This window comes from Hetaerina americana, unplaced genomic scaffold (genome assembly GCF_022747635.1).
Source record: "Hetaerina americana unplaced genomic scaffold, ioHetAmer1.1.p SCAF_10, whole genome shotgun sequence".
Lineage (NCBI taxonomy): Eukaryota > Metazoa > Arthropoda > Insecta > Odonata > Calopterygidae > Hetaerina > Hetaerina americana.
In genome coordinates, this window is record NW_027286070.1 from 71,903,362 (window position 1) to 71,920,390 (window position 17,029).

Consider the following 17,029-nt stretch of genomic DNA (forward strand, 5'->3'; position numbering starts at 1 on the left):
GTGTTTAGGAAATTAAGGAAGGAGTCTAACTGTCGGTTGGTTCCAGTCCATAGGCATAGTATATCGTCAACGTAACGAAACCAATAGCCCACGTTTTTGTTATGCTGATTGTCAGCATTAAAAAGATGTTCTTCTACAGAATTGAGGAAGACTTCGGCTAGGAAGGGGGACAGTGGGGAACCCATAGCTAACCCATCCGTTTGGCTGTAAAGAGTGTGGTTGAAACTAAAATAATTCTGGTTAACTGTCATTTTGATAAGGGGGACCAATTCGTCTGAGATATTTTGGGCAATGGTGGAATCCTTGAGTAGTTCTTCCACCCTAAGCAAAGTTTCCGATATTGGTACGCAAGTAAATAAATTGCTAATGTCAAAGGAGACTAGCCTCGCTTTTTCCGGGACATCAATATCTTTCAATTTCCGGGCTAGCTCTATTGAGTTTTTAACTCCATATTTAGGTTTAAAACCTGTGAGATCTCGGAGCAATACGTCTAATTTTCGTGCCAGAAGTTCCCCTCCGTAAAATAAAATCTGTGGAAAAGTACGAGTCATTCTTTTCAGTATGGATATTAAATACTTCCACGAAGTGAAGCCTGAAACAATAGAAAATTATATTTATTTGAAAGCAGTTAACTTACTTCATGAGAGAAGGGTATTGTTATGGAAAGGAGAACTTCATCTGGTTTAACAATATTCTTTCTGTAACTAGTGAAGAAAGATCCATTCATGGTCACTGTCCTATATCCACCTTCTGCAAAAGGCATTTGAAAATAATAAAAAGAATTATTTACCAAGCCAAAGAAGTTTCTCTCAACTGTGGCCTTTTACAAATTTACTGACAAATTTAGGTATTTCATCTCTGATTACCTTCAATGTTTGCTCAAAAGAGTTTTTAGTTCAGACCAGGAAAATGCACCCATTCAAAAATAAAATTCAACTGATGGATTGTAAAATTTAAATGCATATACTACTACTACTACTATTTGGGAAGCACAACTAAATACAGGTATGGTAAAATGGAACTCTTCTCGGCGATGATTGGCTTAAATACACGTATATGAAGATTTGCAGAACTTACCCTTGCTGACCAGTTCAAGCATACAATTAGCAGCAATAAATACAGGATTCAGATCAGATATTGGACTTCCAGTCATAATATTGCCTCCAACAGCCTAAAAAAATTTTTTTTACCATTAAAGACACGAGATACCTATATGATAAGTAGTTTGCACTTCTATTAATATATATATATATCTATATATGTATATATATATATATCTATATATGTATATATATATATATCTATATATGTATATATATATATATATATATATATATATATATATATATATATATATATATATATGAACACATATTTTCAATTAATATCAGACAAAATTTCATACTGTGACAATGTATGTTCAGTATTATTGTGGTGGAAAATACCATACGCATGCATTAATTTATGCACTTTCATGTGCGTAGTTATTTATAATGGCATACTTACAGCAACATTCCTTATTTGTTTACCAGCAAACCAATGAAGCATTTCCACAACTGCTGCAAACACCCTCGTCTTATGCTCTGAAAAATAATAATTTCAAGTTAATGCATTCCAATGATTAAAAATCTGTATGACATATATATGTATGTATATATATATATATATATATATATATATATATATATATATATATATATATATATATCATCACTCTCGTAATTTGTCCCCACAAGTCTTGAACAAAGAAAGTTTTCCAATCACCAGAAATGAAACCCATTAAAGGAAGAATTTTGCATATGATGCTTTAATCTTAAGCGCCGGGTTTCTCTCCACCCTTCATCCTTTCCTGTCCTTCCCCTATGGCGCAAATGACCTTAGCTGTCGGTCGCCTCCCCTCAAAACTACTACTACTTATAATTTTACCTGGAAGTGAGTTTATCTCAGCTTTCAGTTTAGAATCAATTTCATTTAGGGTTACAGATGATCCAAATTTTATTCCTGCATCAGTCTGTTCAATTTGGAGTAATTCTTTCACTCGGGTAGGGTGGATGAGCACTGGATACACACAATTCTTAAATTTGACCTCCACACCTAGAAAAATACATAAGCACATTTAACAAAAAGAGGATTCCCAAATTCCAGGTGAAATTCACAAGGCATAAATTGTTTATCACATTCTCAACCTGAATGTATGCCTCGAGAGGGACTCCCGTTGGAATGGAAAAAAGTCATCATTAAAAGCACTGCATTTTTTTTTAATTTTTGCTAGTCACACCACAAAACCTAATTAGAACAGGAGTTTCTTTTGCCCTATGCTAATTTTATTTCTTTACATATCAAATAATAACAAGAAAAAACTCAACATACCAACTTCTGTGTTCCCCACAATAATTTTTGCTTGAGGATGATTGTGTTTCAGGAGCAGCAGCTGATCCAGAGTAGTGGGACGATACCAAGTAACTCTAGGGCCCTTAATCGCTAAATATTGATGGTCCAAAATGGGAGAGAGCTGTAAAAGGAAATCATATCAATGAGCTGACATTGTTAAATAGAGTTTTCTACATGAAACTTCTCTCAACACAACTAATAACATGTATCCAATGAAATATAAATACTAGGATTTGGACATTACTTGCTGCAATTATCAACTTCTCACTGGAATAACCTGACATTAAAAGTAATTTATTTGACATATGATTCATAAAGAATATGCACCTGCTCGTAAGTATGAGATCTAATTGACATAAAAATTTGATTTCACTTCGAAAAATTCCAATAAATTATTACAGAATCACAGAGTATTTTCAAACTTAATACACATTCATTTATGCTGCTATAAAAACAGCTATTGAATCTTTGCCTTAAAAGTAACATCCTAAAAGAATGCAAATATTAAATCCATTACGAAAAAAATTCTGTCCCAAAGTCCATCATGCTTCTGCCATATACTTCTTACTATTCAGGAAAAATTAGTAGTCAAGTTTATGGAAATAATAATGATACTTCTTTATTTGGCTCGTAGATGTTCTTTATTTGTGCTTTTTCATATCCTGAGCAGCCAAAAGAGCTAAATCGGCCAGAAAATCAGCTTTAATAAAAAAAATCAGGCTGTTGAAGTAACCAAAAGAGCACAATTGGTAATAAGTTACCACACCAATGAATATTCACCAAACCAGCTACCTTTGTCTTTGATCCTAAATGTCAAAGCTCTGTCCTGGGCATGGATAACTCAGATGGTCAATATGAAATTATCTTCTGCCTACAGACATTTCCCAGTTTTAACTTAGGTGGTGGTTTTTTTAAACAGCTTCACGTCATTATGAAGAAATGTGAGCATACAGAATTCAGTGATCCAATTTTCAACAATTCATCACAGGAATAACAATATAACAGATTTGGTTAACGCAAAAGGTTCCTGATATTGTTCAACCAGCTGGTTTTTTATATGGCTTAATTATTATCAATTATAGTTTGTTTTATCATTAATAATGAGCCGAAATTATGTTGAACCTTTTGTCAAATTTTCAGAGTCGTCATTTAAGGAAAAATTGAATGCTACTTTTTCATCATTACAGACATTATTCACTTCGGGCAATCTTCAGTTTCACTGAGTCAATGTAAAAACCAAGTTTTCTAAAGTTTAAGCTACTTCTCCGAAGAACGAGGAGGTTTAAACCCATTTTTTACAAGATTTCTCCCATAATTATGACGAATGGTCCTTGTTCATTAAGTGTTGTCAAACATAATACTTGGTCGAATAGAGCACAAGGTTGGGCTAAATTCCCAGCAATAATGAGATTCATTAAGTAAATTATCGAGTGCATAGTTGAACGGAAACACGCAGTGACCTTGGGAAACAATGACCGACATGCTTCCAATTGCATTGACGGTTATCGAAATCAAGTTCCCACCCATCCATCTCATACCTTCAGCTCGGGGGGGAATATGGGCTCTTGTGAGCTGTCGTAGGGTTTGAACTTGGAGGTGTCGAACAGGATCTCCACGTCCCCCGGCGCCAACTGTTCCCCGCTACTACTGCAGCACCCACCATCGCCGTTCGCCTTGCAGCACCACCCGTTGGGGTCTCCCTTGGAGCAACCGTTAGCGAGTCCTTTGCAGCACCCGTTGGTGGTCGAGGTGCCGTTGACGGCCGGGAGTCGCGACCCGCACCGCTCCCACTCCTCCGTCAGGGTGCGGAAGCCCTCGATGATGGGGCGGTAGCCAGTGCACCTGCACAAGTTCCCTGGGGAAAGCGAGAACGAGGGAGGGGCTCGACATTTAAACTCGTTAATTTTTTAATATAATACCCTGCGCCAATACACCAGCCAGCTATGATTTTATATTCCTGTTTGATGGACTGAACTGCAAGCTTGTGAAAGATGTTTATAGAAGTTGACAGGCCCATCTCACTGTCATCCTAAAGGTCTCACGGTGGATACAAACCTTTTTAACGCTCTGCATCTGCTATTTTCATCTCCGACGCCAATGGACGAAATCACAGAATAACATCCGGGCAGAGCACGGTGAGCAAGTAAATTTAAATGCCGCAAAAGCAAGTAAATTTAAATATAATTGCCGACCCCGGTGGCGGCGGGGTAACGTCCTCGTCTGCCATTCCAAGGGTCGCGGGTTCGATTCCCGCCTGGGTGAGTTTCCCTCCATCTAGGGCTTGAGTGTTTGTAAATGTGTCCATTGTTATCGTTGTTAATAGTTCGATGTAAAGGCCAAAGTGTGCTGTTTTCGGACTAATACTGAATAAATAAAATAAAATAAACGCCATCTTCACTACTGAGGTCATTTTACACCTTGAAAAACTAAGTATTATAATTTAAAGAAAAAATCTCATACAGTTTTTTTTTAATATTACGGTGGCACAACTACCTCTTTAAACGGAAGGTAGAAGACAATGACTTTCTTAAACCAATGGAGTGAAGAAGAGTCCTTCCTCCTCGGAAGGACTCTTCCGAGGAAGAAGGACTCTTCTTTCCTCCATTGGTTTAAGGAAGTTATTGTGCCAACAATATAACAAAATGAAAAAATCGCGAGTACCCTTTTTTCTGCTTTATTAGCGCTTTATGCCATCATCACGCCTGTGACTGTATGTATGTGCTCAATCTTCCACAAATATTCTGGTTTTGTAAAAGATATCATCCACTGCTTCCATAGTTCATTGTTAACCCTCATTATTGAATAACAATTTCAACCCTACTTCTCAAACACAATTACTTTCATGTTGGACGTATTTATCCTCATTTTAATTTCTTCTTTTTGCCTTACTGAAGTCATTCGGGACCCACTGTAAGTAGATCTTGCATCCTCGAGGAAGTATGTGCTGCTTCGCCAGCGTCAAGATCAATCGCTGCATTACTTGTATTTCCAATGTTTATTTCTAGCGTGTACATTCATCCATACTTTACAAATGTGTTATTCCATGTAAATATTAGTCGGCCAAGGTGACATTTCAAATCCAAATTGTTCAACTGAATGATTTATTTCAAACCACTCTGAGATAATTCGCTTTAACTAGTTATTATATGCATACACTGTTGCTTTCAATAGTTGCTCATTCACTCAATTTTTCTGAAAACCTTTACATTTGCCGAGAAACTCCTCTTTGGACTCATAAAAATAAATAATTATCCATACCCATAGCATTTCGCCTATTGATACCAATAACCCCATGATCCTCAGCCACTCATCAAAGATGAAGGAACTGAACAGAACTGAATCGGGGTGGGAATTTTCGGTTTCAAAATCGCGTGAAAGTAGCCCGAACGGATTAAGTTCAGTACGGCGATCATTATTTTGTGAAAGCCTCGAACGGAATATCATTACAAGGCCCCTTCCAAGTGGTCGAGAATTTTACTCCAGAGAGGGGGCAATGCAGCGGAAATTCGAAATCGTCGATAGTGACGACGCTTAGTCGTCACGGCCATTGCCACGAATGCCAACCTTCTGCGTGTTCAATAATTGGGAATTATCGAAGCTGCGACGCCAACTCGATATTGTTGGGAACCAGAAATTGAGAAACCTTGCTGAATATATTCATTTGATTGTTTTGGATTCCAACTGTCGCGATACTCCCGCCCTGTCGCAAGTGCGGGATAGGTTGAGAGAATGGAGAACGATATCGGTACTTGGAAAACTTAGGACGCTAACCTTGAAAAGCGACTTCCATGTCCTTCATGGTGGGGGCCCGGCCGCCGCCCTCGACGTCGCAGGCCCTCAGCAGGGCGTACATGGACATGACGATCCCCGGCGTGCAGAAGCCGCACTGGGAGCCGTGGGCCGCCGCTATCCTCTGCTGGACGGCGTGCAGGCCGGTCTTGGTGTTCCCGATGCCCTCCACCGTGGTCACCGCTTGCCCGTGCACCGCGCAGACCGGCGTGAGGCAAGCGTTCGCCGACAAATGACTGCGGTCCCAGGTATTAAGGAATTTAGAGGCATATACCGATTGGATTGTGCGAATGCGAGTGAGTATGTCTTCGCAAGCTATCCCAGTCGGGAGATTTGGTGAAATCGCTCGCTGGAAATGTATGATTTACTTTTATGAGTGTAGGAAATGTGAATTAATGCCTAATTACCCATTTTCACGCCTTCGAAGTCAAATGGCATCTGTCTGTGCTGAGGGGTGCGGGAGGCGAATACGCTCCGGGGCGCAACACTACGCCTGCCGCGGCACGTCAAGCGACTTCGTATGTCAGAGAAGGCGTCGAAAAATGGGCCAAAATGAACGAAAGTTCCGCTCCACAAGGGCTCTCCGAAGTGTGTTCATAATCGAAATGACCCCGCAAAATGGGCAGCTGGTACCAGCTTACATCTTGACCCCCGAGTGCACGGTTATGGAGGGTCCCACAGCTAGCACACAAACATTTATGTTATCTCCCTGATTCCATAATTTTTTGCCGAAGAAATCAAGAAAAACAAGCCTCCCCCTACTACCTCACGGGCTCGCTTTTGTTCAGAGCTACAAGTCCTAATGATTTGCAAGCATGGGAGTCTGCGGATGGTAATAAATGATACGTACAGTACTTTTTTATCTGCCTGCATTTTAGAGAAATGGAAGTTTTGTATTTTGTTTCCAAGCTTTGTAAAAAAAATTCAGTTATCAACCCGAAGGTCGGTTCGGTAAGTGATGGTAGAGTTCACCCAGTACTAAGCCCCATACGGCGTGTGAAATTTACACATCAGGGTGATAAGGGCAATAATAATGTACCGGTTATGGTTTCCCAGGAAGATCTGGTACCCGAAAAATCACATAGCGTGGGTTGCGTTTAAAATTGTTATCAAAGGAGATGCAAATCGAATTCCATCACGCTGCGGTTTCAGAAGTGCCAAAGGAGCAATCTACTTGACTTATCAGTGAAGCCATCAACCTCGAACCAGTCGAAGCCACATGAAGCTCCGACTAACATGAAGCTTGGAGACTCTAAACACTGACTCTCGATTCATTTACTTTGGGGTAGATATAAAGAAAAAAGAACCGCGGATGAACATCGTTTAATGAGCATTATTCTCATTTCCGATAAACTAGATATCCAAGTCGGAAAAGAAAATACTTTGTTCTTCCCCTGATATTTTATGATGCACGACCTAGCTTACGACTTGCAAAGTCATCATTAGGTGTAAGTCGAAATTGCAATTGTAAGTCGTAAGCTAGGTCGTGCATCATAAAATATCAGGGGAAGAACAAAGTCTTTTCTTTTCCGATATGAGCCGCTTCCACACAGTGACGTCTCAAACAAAAATTTCATGAGAACTCCAACGTACTTATGCGAGTAGCCAAATCATTGCTGTTTGTGTGGGTAACCTAACTGGCTCAAGTACTCGGCCGAAAGTGGATGAAGTCTGGGTTAGAATGCTGGCCTACGTTCCATCTATTTGCCGGCCCTGGTGGCAGCGGGGTGACGCAACCTTTCCTCCTAATCATAGTGTCGCGGGACCGATTCTCGCCAGGATGGATTTTTACATCTCCACATAAGGCTTGGGTGTGCGTGGTTGTCCGAGTATTTTGGTGGACATGATACGATCTGAAATGAGAAAAACTTGACTCTTTTCGGATTAGCGCCAAATAAAAAAATACGGTCCGTTCCGACAATCGCTAATTAACCAAGGCACCGAGATGCTATCGTCCTAGATGAAATATACACATACGTTCCGCTGGCCTTAGAAATTGTGCTGCCAACTATAACTACATATTCTCATTGGTTCACCAAGTATTCAAGTTAGCAAATCGATACATTTATCCGTTCCTTTTTAATTTAATCTCAATTTTAGAAAGTAAACTTCCATTAAACATGTTCTTATCCTTTTACGATCAGAAAACTTCGAGGAAAATACTACTCATTGGTTCTCAACGTCCTAAAACAGAACATATCATGCCAACAGCAGAAGAAGCAATGTTTACATCAAGACAACAGTCAGTGAAAATATTAATACAGAATTGAGAAAAATACTGCGAACACTCAGCTCATAGTATTTTCCTCCAGAAGTTCCCTTTGGGAAGCCATATAAATTAGTGCATGTTCGTCACTACAAATCACTTATCTCCATATCTCTACGAATATACGTGATTTTTCAAATGACTCCTTCGTATTTTTAACAATTTCGCAGTCAACTTAAATATTTTCAATATAGTACTGCTAACAGTAAGAAGGAGTCAATCCAATACTTTTATTTTTGGGTAACCAGAACTGTTGCAACACCCATCTTTCACTGGTAAATGAAGCTCTCGAGGTGGCAGGCCGCATACCCCAACATATTCCGCATACCCAGCATCAGCTCACCATGATTTCACATATAATTGTCCTAAAAATTCCAGTCTTCGTTGCACAACTGCCGCGAAAAATTTAAACATGAATCGCTGATCCAAGGATGAGCCAAATTCGGCGTTCTGGTACTTGGTTGCTGACCGTATAGGTCTCCCATCCCTCATCCCACTCCCAACGGTGTCACAACATTAAGTGGATATGTGATGATACCCAAAAACAATTAAGCCATGCAAAAGAGTATTTTAAATACAGCACTCAGATTAAGTATCAGCAGAAGGAACACAATCGAGAGGATAAGATGTTCATGCATACTAAGAAGACAGTACAAAGGATACACCAATCTACCGGCTTTGTGGTCGTATCGGGATACCATGACGGTACATGCACCGCAGCCTCCCTCGGCGCAGCCCAGCTTCGTGCCGCAGAGGCGGACTGGATGTCAGCTGCTAAGGAAAACATGAGGAAGGAACGACATGACGGTCGCAATGAATTAATAAATGAGTAAGAGCTTTTTCAGCTCTTTTCCGATGAGGATTGAAAATACTACAGCACTCTGTGGAATGCCTTTTCTCAAAACACTCGGATAGTTTACGTCCGGAATCTTAAAGGTTCAATACCCAGTAAGCTCAGAAATTGTCCCATGCTATTGAACGTTCAATTGCTTGCAATTATTCATTTCGGAGTATATCAAAGTTTTCCCTTTATGACTCATTATTGCACGAGTATAAGCGACCCGATTTTCGAAAAACCACAAAGGTCAAGAAGGCCATCGATCACTTCTCAGCAGCAATATGGAATCATTATAATTATAATTTACTACTAACTAAGTTTTAAAATGTTCTATAAGACCAATGGACTTATTTAATAACTCGCATATGGACGAAGAGAGGGGGTAATCTTATATTGCGGCACCAAAACCACAGTTATCAACCGGAAGGTTGGTTTGATAAGTGAGCTCACCTAATGCTAAGCCCAACGGCGTGTGAAATTCACAGATGAGGGATTTACGAGGGTAAAGGGGGCCGCAGATCCTTTCTCTGTGCCACCTATAGTTCCCAAGGAAGATCTGGTACTCGAAAAACCATACAGATCCGGTGAAGCTGAGGTTACCCAGAGATGTCTCCAGGAATCGAACCTGGGCTCTCCGGTCCATATTCCAACGCTCTATCCACTGGAATGCCTCGTCCCCTATTGCGACGCATAGTTTAGTTTTGTTTACATAAAAATACCTTGAACAAAAGTAATGATAGACGAGTTTAAATGTTCATTAAGATTAAAAGTCCCCAAATATGGCCAGACTTAAGCAATGGCCTTTTTATAGAGAATCAATAAAGATTCGATTGACAAAAATTATTGGCCATCCTTGTGACCAGTTGCCTTTGAAAGAAGTATCGATATAAGTACTATTCCAAATAAAAAGGATACGTTTGTTTCTCAAATAATAAAGAAGGGTCCATTCTGGATTCACATTTTTGTCGGCGATCTGAAAAAAAGAGAAAATATTAGCAATCCCGAGAGACAGCAGCATGAAAGAATGAGTAATCTAAAGGTAGCAGTATACCGATCAGCAGATTGCGCTTAGCGGACATATTTATTTATTTTGATTTTTAATTTAAGTAGATGTGGTTACGGTTTCAGAAGTGGCTTCTTGAAGGTACATGCCTTATATGGTATAACGCTAATTAATAGTGTAAATATATCAGAAAATCTTGTACTTTTTTACTTAAATTATAATATTGTACTTTTTACTTACTTTACTTGTACTCTTGTACTCCTGTATTCAAGTATGCATGCTTTGCATTGCAAACAAGTTTGCACGGAATTTGTAGGTACTGGTAAAATACCGGTTGTCCCACCATTAATGAGCATGAAATTATGCCACATGGGAACCACAAATATCAATTGATTGCGAGATACGAAACGCAGCCCAATAAGATCATCAAGGAATGCCTCCTTTGGGTAAAAAACCAACTTGCATGGCATAGTTGACCGGACGATCAGTTATCGTTGCTGTTACGAGATAATCTCTAAAAAATATTGCCAAGGAACTCGGAGTATGGCCTTCAGGAGCTTATCTATTACTTAGATAATGTGATAAAGTATATTTTGATGCAAACAGATAATTTGGGGGAAAAATTACAGTTATCAACCTAGTTTCTTTTTCCACATAATCACTCTGGCATGCACCAATAAGCAAGGGGTTAATGTCGAAGGTGTCAAATATTTCCCTTAATTGACCGGAGTACCCGTATTTGTGATTTTTTATTATCGCTATTATCAATGACAGTCTATCGTTTAGGCTTTAGATGGAAGATACAAACACTAACCATCCCTGTATTTCCTAATTTCATTTGACGCGATGCAGCGTAACACAGAATACCAACGTAAAACCTTCAATCTCTCATAACCCTTATCTCCTTTCTTTCCGTTCACCATCCTTACTTGAGGTGCTTTGTGGAGGGCACTTTGAGTGAGTACGCCGTCCGTCGTTAAGCTGCGGATCCCTTGGCGCCTTTCGTAAAGAGTAAGCCAATGCCGACGCCGGGTTTCCCTCCACCCGTCATCCTTTCCTGTCCATCGCTAATGGCGCAAATGACCTCGGCTGTCGGCCGCCTCCCCTAAATACCACTACTACTCAACATCCCTATCCCTCCCCCTTCCTCGCTTTCCTTCCTGACGACATCCCTTCTCTAACACGGTCGTCAGCATCTCTCTGACAATCAAAACCCTCTGCACCCAGCTTTCCTGCCTCCTCCGTATTCCTCTCTCCTCCTTCCCCCCCATAGCTATCACTTTCTCGCTTATTTTCCCTTCGGTACATCATTCTCCACACCTGCATTTCAAAAGCCTCCAATCTACGCCAGTAGTCTCCTTCTTCAAATGCGATACCATGTTTCCGCGCCGCAAAATACCACCACGCTCCATATCAAGATAAGAGCTTCTTTACATCTCAGTTAACTGCACGCCCTTGTCATCAATTCCCTCCTCCGCGTGAATTCATCCTGCCGATACGCCTTCTCGAAATCCGCGACGCATGAAAAAGGTTCTTCTAACATTCTATATTTCTCCTACTCGGTAACTTCAGTATTTCTATGGCGACCCTCTCTCCTTCCTGGACCCACACTGATCATCCCCTGAGCGATCATTTTTCCAATTTCCATACAGTTATTGATAATCCTTGGTGTCACCTTAGCTGCGTGCTATGTACTTAAATGTTTTAATTCATCTAAACTTTTTCTTTCACATTTTCCCTAACCGTCTAGTAGTTCCACGGAGACGTTATCCCCCAAGATTTATTCCATTTCATTCTCTTTTTCTTATTGCCTATCTCGCAAATTAAGGATGCATGGATTTTAGATTTCCTTGCCGGCATCATATTAGTTTTTTACTGGACTGATATGTAAACTTTTCCTCAATGTATTCGTTCCATCTTTCCTGAATATTTTCTGGGCCGGCTGAAGATTGTCTGGTCATATATTTGATAGCATTTATTGATTTCTCCTTCTTTTTTTCTGAGAACAGGTACTTTCACTTTCCCGTACACTGCACCTATTTAACCCTTTCTGTGTAAACTGTGCGCTTCTTTTCCCACCATACTTTTTCCATTCCATTAGTTTCCCATCTTTGTTTATCGTTCCTCTTACTTATTGTTTATTACATCTCTCAGTACTTCCTTATGCCTATTTCGGTGCTTTCATCCGTGCATTTCCTTATCTCGCCTACTATCGTCATTATCTTTTCTCTCATCAATATTTTTGTCGTTACCTTAATTTAACATTATATGGTGAAAGGCTGCTAAGATAAACAGACCGTGTGTTCCTACATCACGATTTATTTTTGCTATCATTAGCAAGCTTTTGGACGTTCCTGTTACTTTCGCAGTGAAGATATTTTGTAGAATTATAGAGCTATATTCTTTATTTGGAAGAAAACTTACAGGTTTTCGTGCATATTGTGTGGCTCATGGAATTTACCTCAATTGATTAACATTTACATTATATTTGCTAACATTAGACGGAAGAATTGTGAAGGTTCCAAAGAAACTGCGGGAGATGCCGCAACAGTAACTTTTAACGGAGTCATCCGCTAATGTGCATTTCAATGCAACAATTTCAGAGTGTAAAAATCATTCGCCTTGACTGGGATTCGAACCCAGATCCCTCAATATCCGGTCGAGTGCTTTAGCCACTTAAGCTACCGAGGCGTCCTCTTAAACTCTGAAATTTTTGGGGCTTTTAAAGGAACTAGATGTTATGACGAAATACCGTACATACAATGTCACATGCATTCGTAGTCGTGCGCGAGGCGCCACAGTCCACGAGGTTAAAGCCAACTTTTAAATACTTGGGCTGTTTATAATTTGACAAATTCCGGGAAGAAACTGCGGGAGATGCCGCAACAGTAACTTTTAACGGAGTCATACGCTAATGTGCATTTCAATGCAACAATTGTGAAGGTCTTTTGCCCGATTATATGAAGATTTCTAGGAATACTATATTTTCCGATCCACCAACATGTTATGGCTCGGTCGTACAAGATATTTCACCCTAAATTAGTTCAGAATAAATGAGGTAAAAATACTCTCCACCATCACCATTTCGGTGCACTCTGAATGAAATCGGTCTTCAAATATTCAAAATACAGTTCGCGTGGTGATTTATTTTTATGTTCTTGTTTTAATTTTATGTTTTTTTTTAGTTTTAAGTTTTAAAACGCTTATGGATTAAAGCAGACAATTAAAGCGGATGCCATCAAACCAGTATGTAGGTTGTTGCGACAGGTTTAAAGACTCGCCTAAGGCCTCGTAGCGGGCACCACGATGAGGGGAGTTGAAGCTTTTGAGGCGGAGGGGAACTTCCGAGTGCATTGAATGGGCCGAATCCTGCGGCGGGACTCGGGAATCGCGCGCAGCCTTCGATCAACCCGCGAGCGGACTGACTAATTGATAAAACACTCTCCTAACCGTTTCAAAACATCACTGCCGAGGAGTAACGCGTGCGATCAGTATATTCCAGCATTATAACGACATAACCTACATTAATTACAAAGTGAATTTCATCTACATTGAAGTGGGATATCCTTTAAAAAAAGAGATCTACAAGTTTACACGCATAAGTTGTACGTAATGTAAATTCGTTCAGTCAAAACAATTTCCGTAAAAACTTATTACTTAAATTTAATTCCATGTTAATGCAATACGAGCCAATTTAATTAGCGAAAATATCCATTGAGACGTACCAGGCTAGACGAATAGAGCTATAGCGGAATGGAAATCAATATTAGGCAGAAACGTATTTTTTCATGAAATAATTATGCTACAACAAAAATATTGCTATCATTAGAAAGACATTTTAACTGTTTCTATGTATTTTTCGAAAATAATTTTTCGTAACTCTGAAATGAAAAAAGATATGATGCAACAATCATATTTGATTAAAAGAATTTCGTAGACTTCCAAATTCCATCTCGAAATTTGGGTCACAACCAGCAAAATTCACGAACGCAGTTGGTATGAAAAATCCTAACTTTTCATCTTGACGCTCCAGGAAGCAATGAGACATCTTTTTGGTTGCTAACAAATGTTTTCGATTCAATTTTTGAGGAAAATTTGAGACTTGCACGACGGCTAGTCTGAAATCCCAAGTGCGAGATTGCGAGATAAATGAATGAGGATTACTCAACTGTTTGGCCATATCACTCGCCTTGTTCATGAACAAAAACAGCTGCCCATCCACCCTTGTCATCTAGGTAATCTGTATTATCTATATACTACATGGTACCCTACAAACCGCCACTAGGGTGTGTGGCAGGGGTGATTGTCCACCAGACTAAAGTTGACAGAAAATATTTATCCCCTCTGGCGCTGTTGGATGTTATTCTGATCCCACATATTTTTCGTGAGAAAAATGGACTCTTAAATCTAATTGTTCTACCATTAATCTCTCTAATTTTATTTACATCATATATCCTAGCGTATTAATAATAAGTTTTCAACATCGTCGCTAAAGAGACCTCCTCCCAACCTATACAATTCTATTATGCGATTTAATTTGTAATTTAACCCTCGCTCCGCGATTGATTCCCAACATAGTTCTAATGAATTTGATACGTTGGTAAGCTTATCATAACAGCGCTTTACAAATCCGAATCGACGGGCGGCCAATGGGAAGGCGCCCTGATACGGACCAATCAAATGACACCTGATTGGGGGGAAAACCATATATATACAAAGAAAAAAGAGGCAAACGGCATTCAGAAGCCCTGAAGACGATGACTGAGTCGGACATCGAAACGTCGGCCAATATGGACGATATAACCCGGTGGAGAACCCAAGAGGAATTTACGCAAATCCGAATCCTCTGCGCTGCAGGCGAACTCATTCGGCTATCAATCAAATTTCAGGTGAATTCCATAAATCATTAGCGCATTCTAAATGGGGCCTAACCGGCGAAAGATAACATTTCTCGAGATGGTGCGGGGGCTAACGTGCTGGCTTCCCACCCTGAGGGCGCGGGTTCAAATCCCGGCGGTGTTGAATATTTTTCAGAGGTATCTCGATCCCTACTTGAGGTGCTTTGTGGAGGGCACTTTGAGTAAGTACGCCGTCCGTCGGATGGGACGTTAAACTGCGGACCCCTTGGCGCCTTTCGTAAAGAGTAGGCTAATGCCGACGCCGGGTTTCTCTCCACCCTTCATCCTTTCCTGTCCATCCCCTATGGCGCAAATGACCTTAGCTGTCGGTCGCCTCCCCTAAAAACTACTACGATAACATTTCTCTCTAAATGTATCGTCACATGTTTCCTATACTCTTCTAAATTACCCTCATCTCATGGGGTTTAATCTTCCAGGAAAAATGCAAGTCCACAACATTCGGTTAAACATCCTGGTCCATGCCACCTCCTCGAGCGGAGAACGCTATGGCATATCCTTTGCCCAACTGGAAAAAATTAACATCTAATTTAGGAGCGCATCCATCGGAACGGAAGAAGGGTATGGCGGAAGATTTTACGAGGGATTGAAAAATCTCTTTGAAGCTTTAAAGCACAACTTTAAGAAAGGATGGGTCCTAAAGGGAACCAGGGGTATTACAATAGGTTTCAAATCAAAGGATTGGAGAAAAGCCCTCCACGGTGGATAGACAAAGTTTACACATTTGTGTTGTAAACATCACTTGGTGAAACGGGCAATCAATATTCATCTCCGTCGTTCTCTGAGGAAGATCATGAAAGGTAACTGCTCAAAACGGCCACAAGCTACAGGAATGTTTGAAGCAGCTACAATGACAAATAAAAAAAATTTAGCGTGCTACAACAATGGCAAGAATATTAATTTCTGCAGTGGCGCGAAACTACCCAACTCTGTAATGTATGTAAAGGTCAGTATTGGATCAAGCCCTCCTCTGTGGTGTAATTTACATTTTCTCAATCTCCTATCCCCTTTCTTACCTAATTGAAGATGTATTAATTAAGGCAGAGGAGAGCAGTTGATATCTTCATTTTCATTTCATATGTTAATGTATTATATCAAAAAGAAAAGAACAGGGTCCAAGCACTCGTAGTTATAGCGTAAAAAAAACGTTTATGCGAAAGCCAAGTCCCTATTAAGAGCCTCTTTAACGTCTTCAAAGCCCATTCTTCTCCGAAGATGAGAAAGAAGCCCTAGGAGTTGAGCATTCACCATAGCCCTTGACAAGAGAGCCAATGAATCTAGTCACCAATTATGCAAGTAAATTTGCTGTCTATTCCATTCCCTTGGTTGGAAATTTTGTGGGTTGGACAATGTCTCAGACTTACAAACATGTAGAATTTTTCTATAATTCCTTGGAAGTCTGCGGGTGGCAATCAAATTAAACGCGGAAAGAGAGGTTCGTACTAGAACCGAGTGTAGGGCGCCGAGATTTGATTTTCAGCCGGAATCGATGTGGCATTATTCTGCATGGAAAATTATATCATGGAATAAGTCCAAATAAAGAGTCCACGTTTGGATGTGCGATAGATAGACAGATAAGAAGTCTTTATTTGGGCGAAGTTGATTCCGAAATGGTTCCTTCTTCCATTCAACCCACCGTCGTATACAAATTACATTTGCCATAAAATTTATAATTACATGCATACACATAAATAGACAGACTGATGATTGGAAGACGTGTGAGAGAAGATTGAAACCAGAAGGTGTGTGATGAAATATTATGGGAAACAAAGGATTGTACCGGAGAGGTCCGAAGGCTTTGTCGAATAGTGACAGCAACGAGGAAT

General features: G+C 40.1%; 1 protein-coding gene across 3 annotated transcripts in view; it reads right to left on the reverse strand.

Moving 5' to 3' along the window:
- ry (xanthine dehydrogenase rosy) overlaps positions 1-17,029 on the reverse strand; it is a 58,524-nt gene that overhangs the window by 31,203 nt on the left and 10,292 nt on the right. For 2 of the 3 annotated variants that reach the window (XM_071598850.1, XM_071598851.1), the window contains exons 2-10: positions 10,200-10,257; positions 9,110-9,206; positions 6,163-6,416; positions 3,930-4,246; positions 2,371-2,512; positions 1,927-2,094; positions 1,507-1,583; positions 1,078-1,171; positions 638-750 (exon numbers count right to left, since the gene is read on the reverse strand). In XM_071598850.1, coding sequence (XP_071454951.1) covers positions 638-750; positions 1,078-1,171; positions 1,507-1,583; positions 1,927-2,094; positions 2,371-2,512; positions 3,930-4,246; positions 6,163-6,416; positions 9,110-9,206; positions 10,200-10,257 — 1,320 coding nt within the window. Of the gene's footprint in view, positions 1-637; positions 751-1,077; positions 1,172-1,506; positions 1,584-1,926; positions 2,095-2,370; positions 2,513-3,929; positions 4,247-6,162; positions 6,417-9,109; positions 9,221-9,734; positions 9,820-10,199; positions 10,258-17,029 lie in introns of those variants that run through there. The other variant, XM_071598852.1, reaches the window with a different exon arrangement.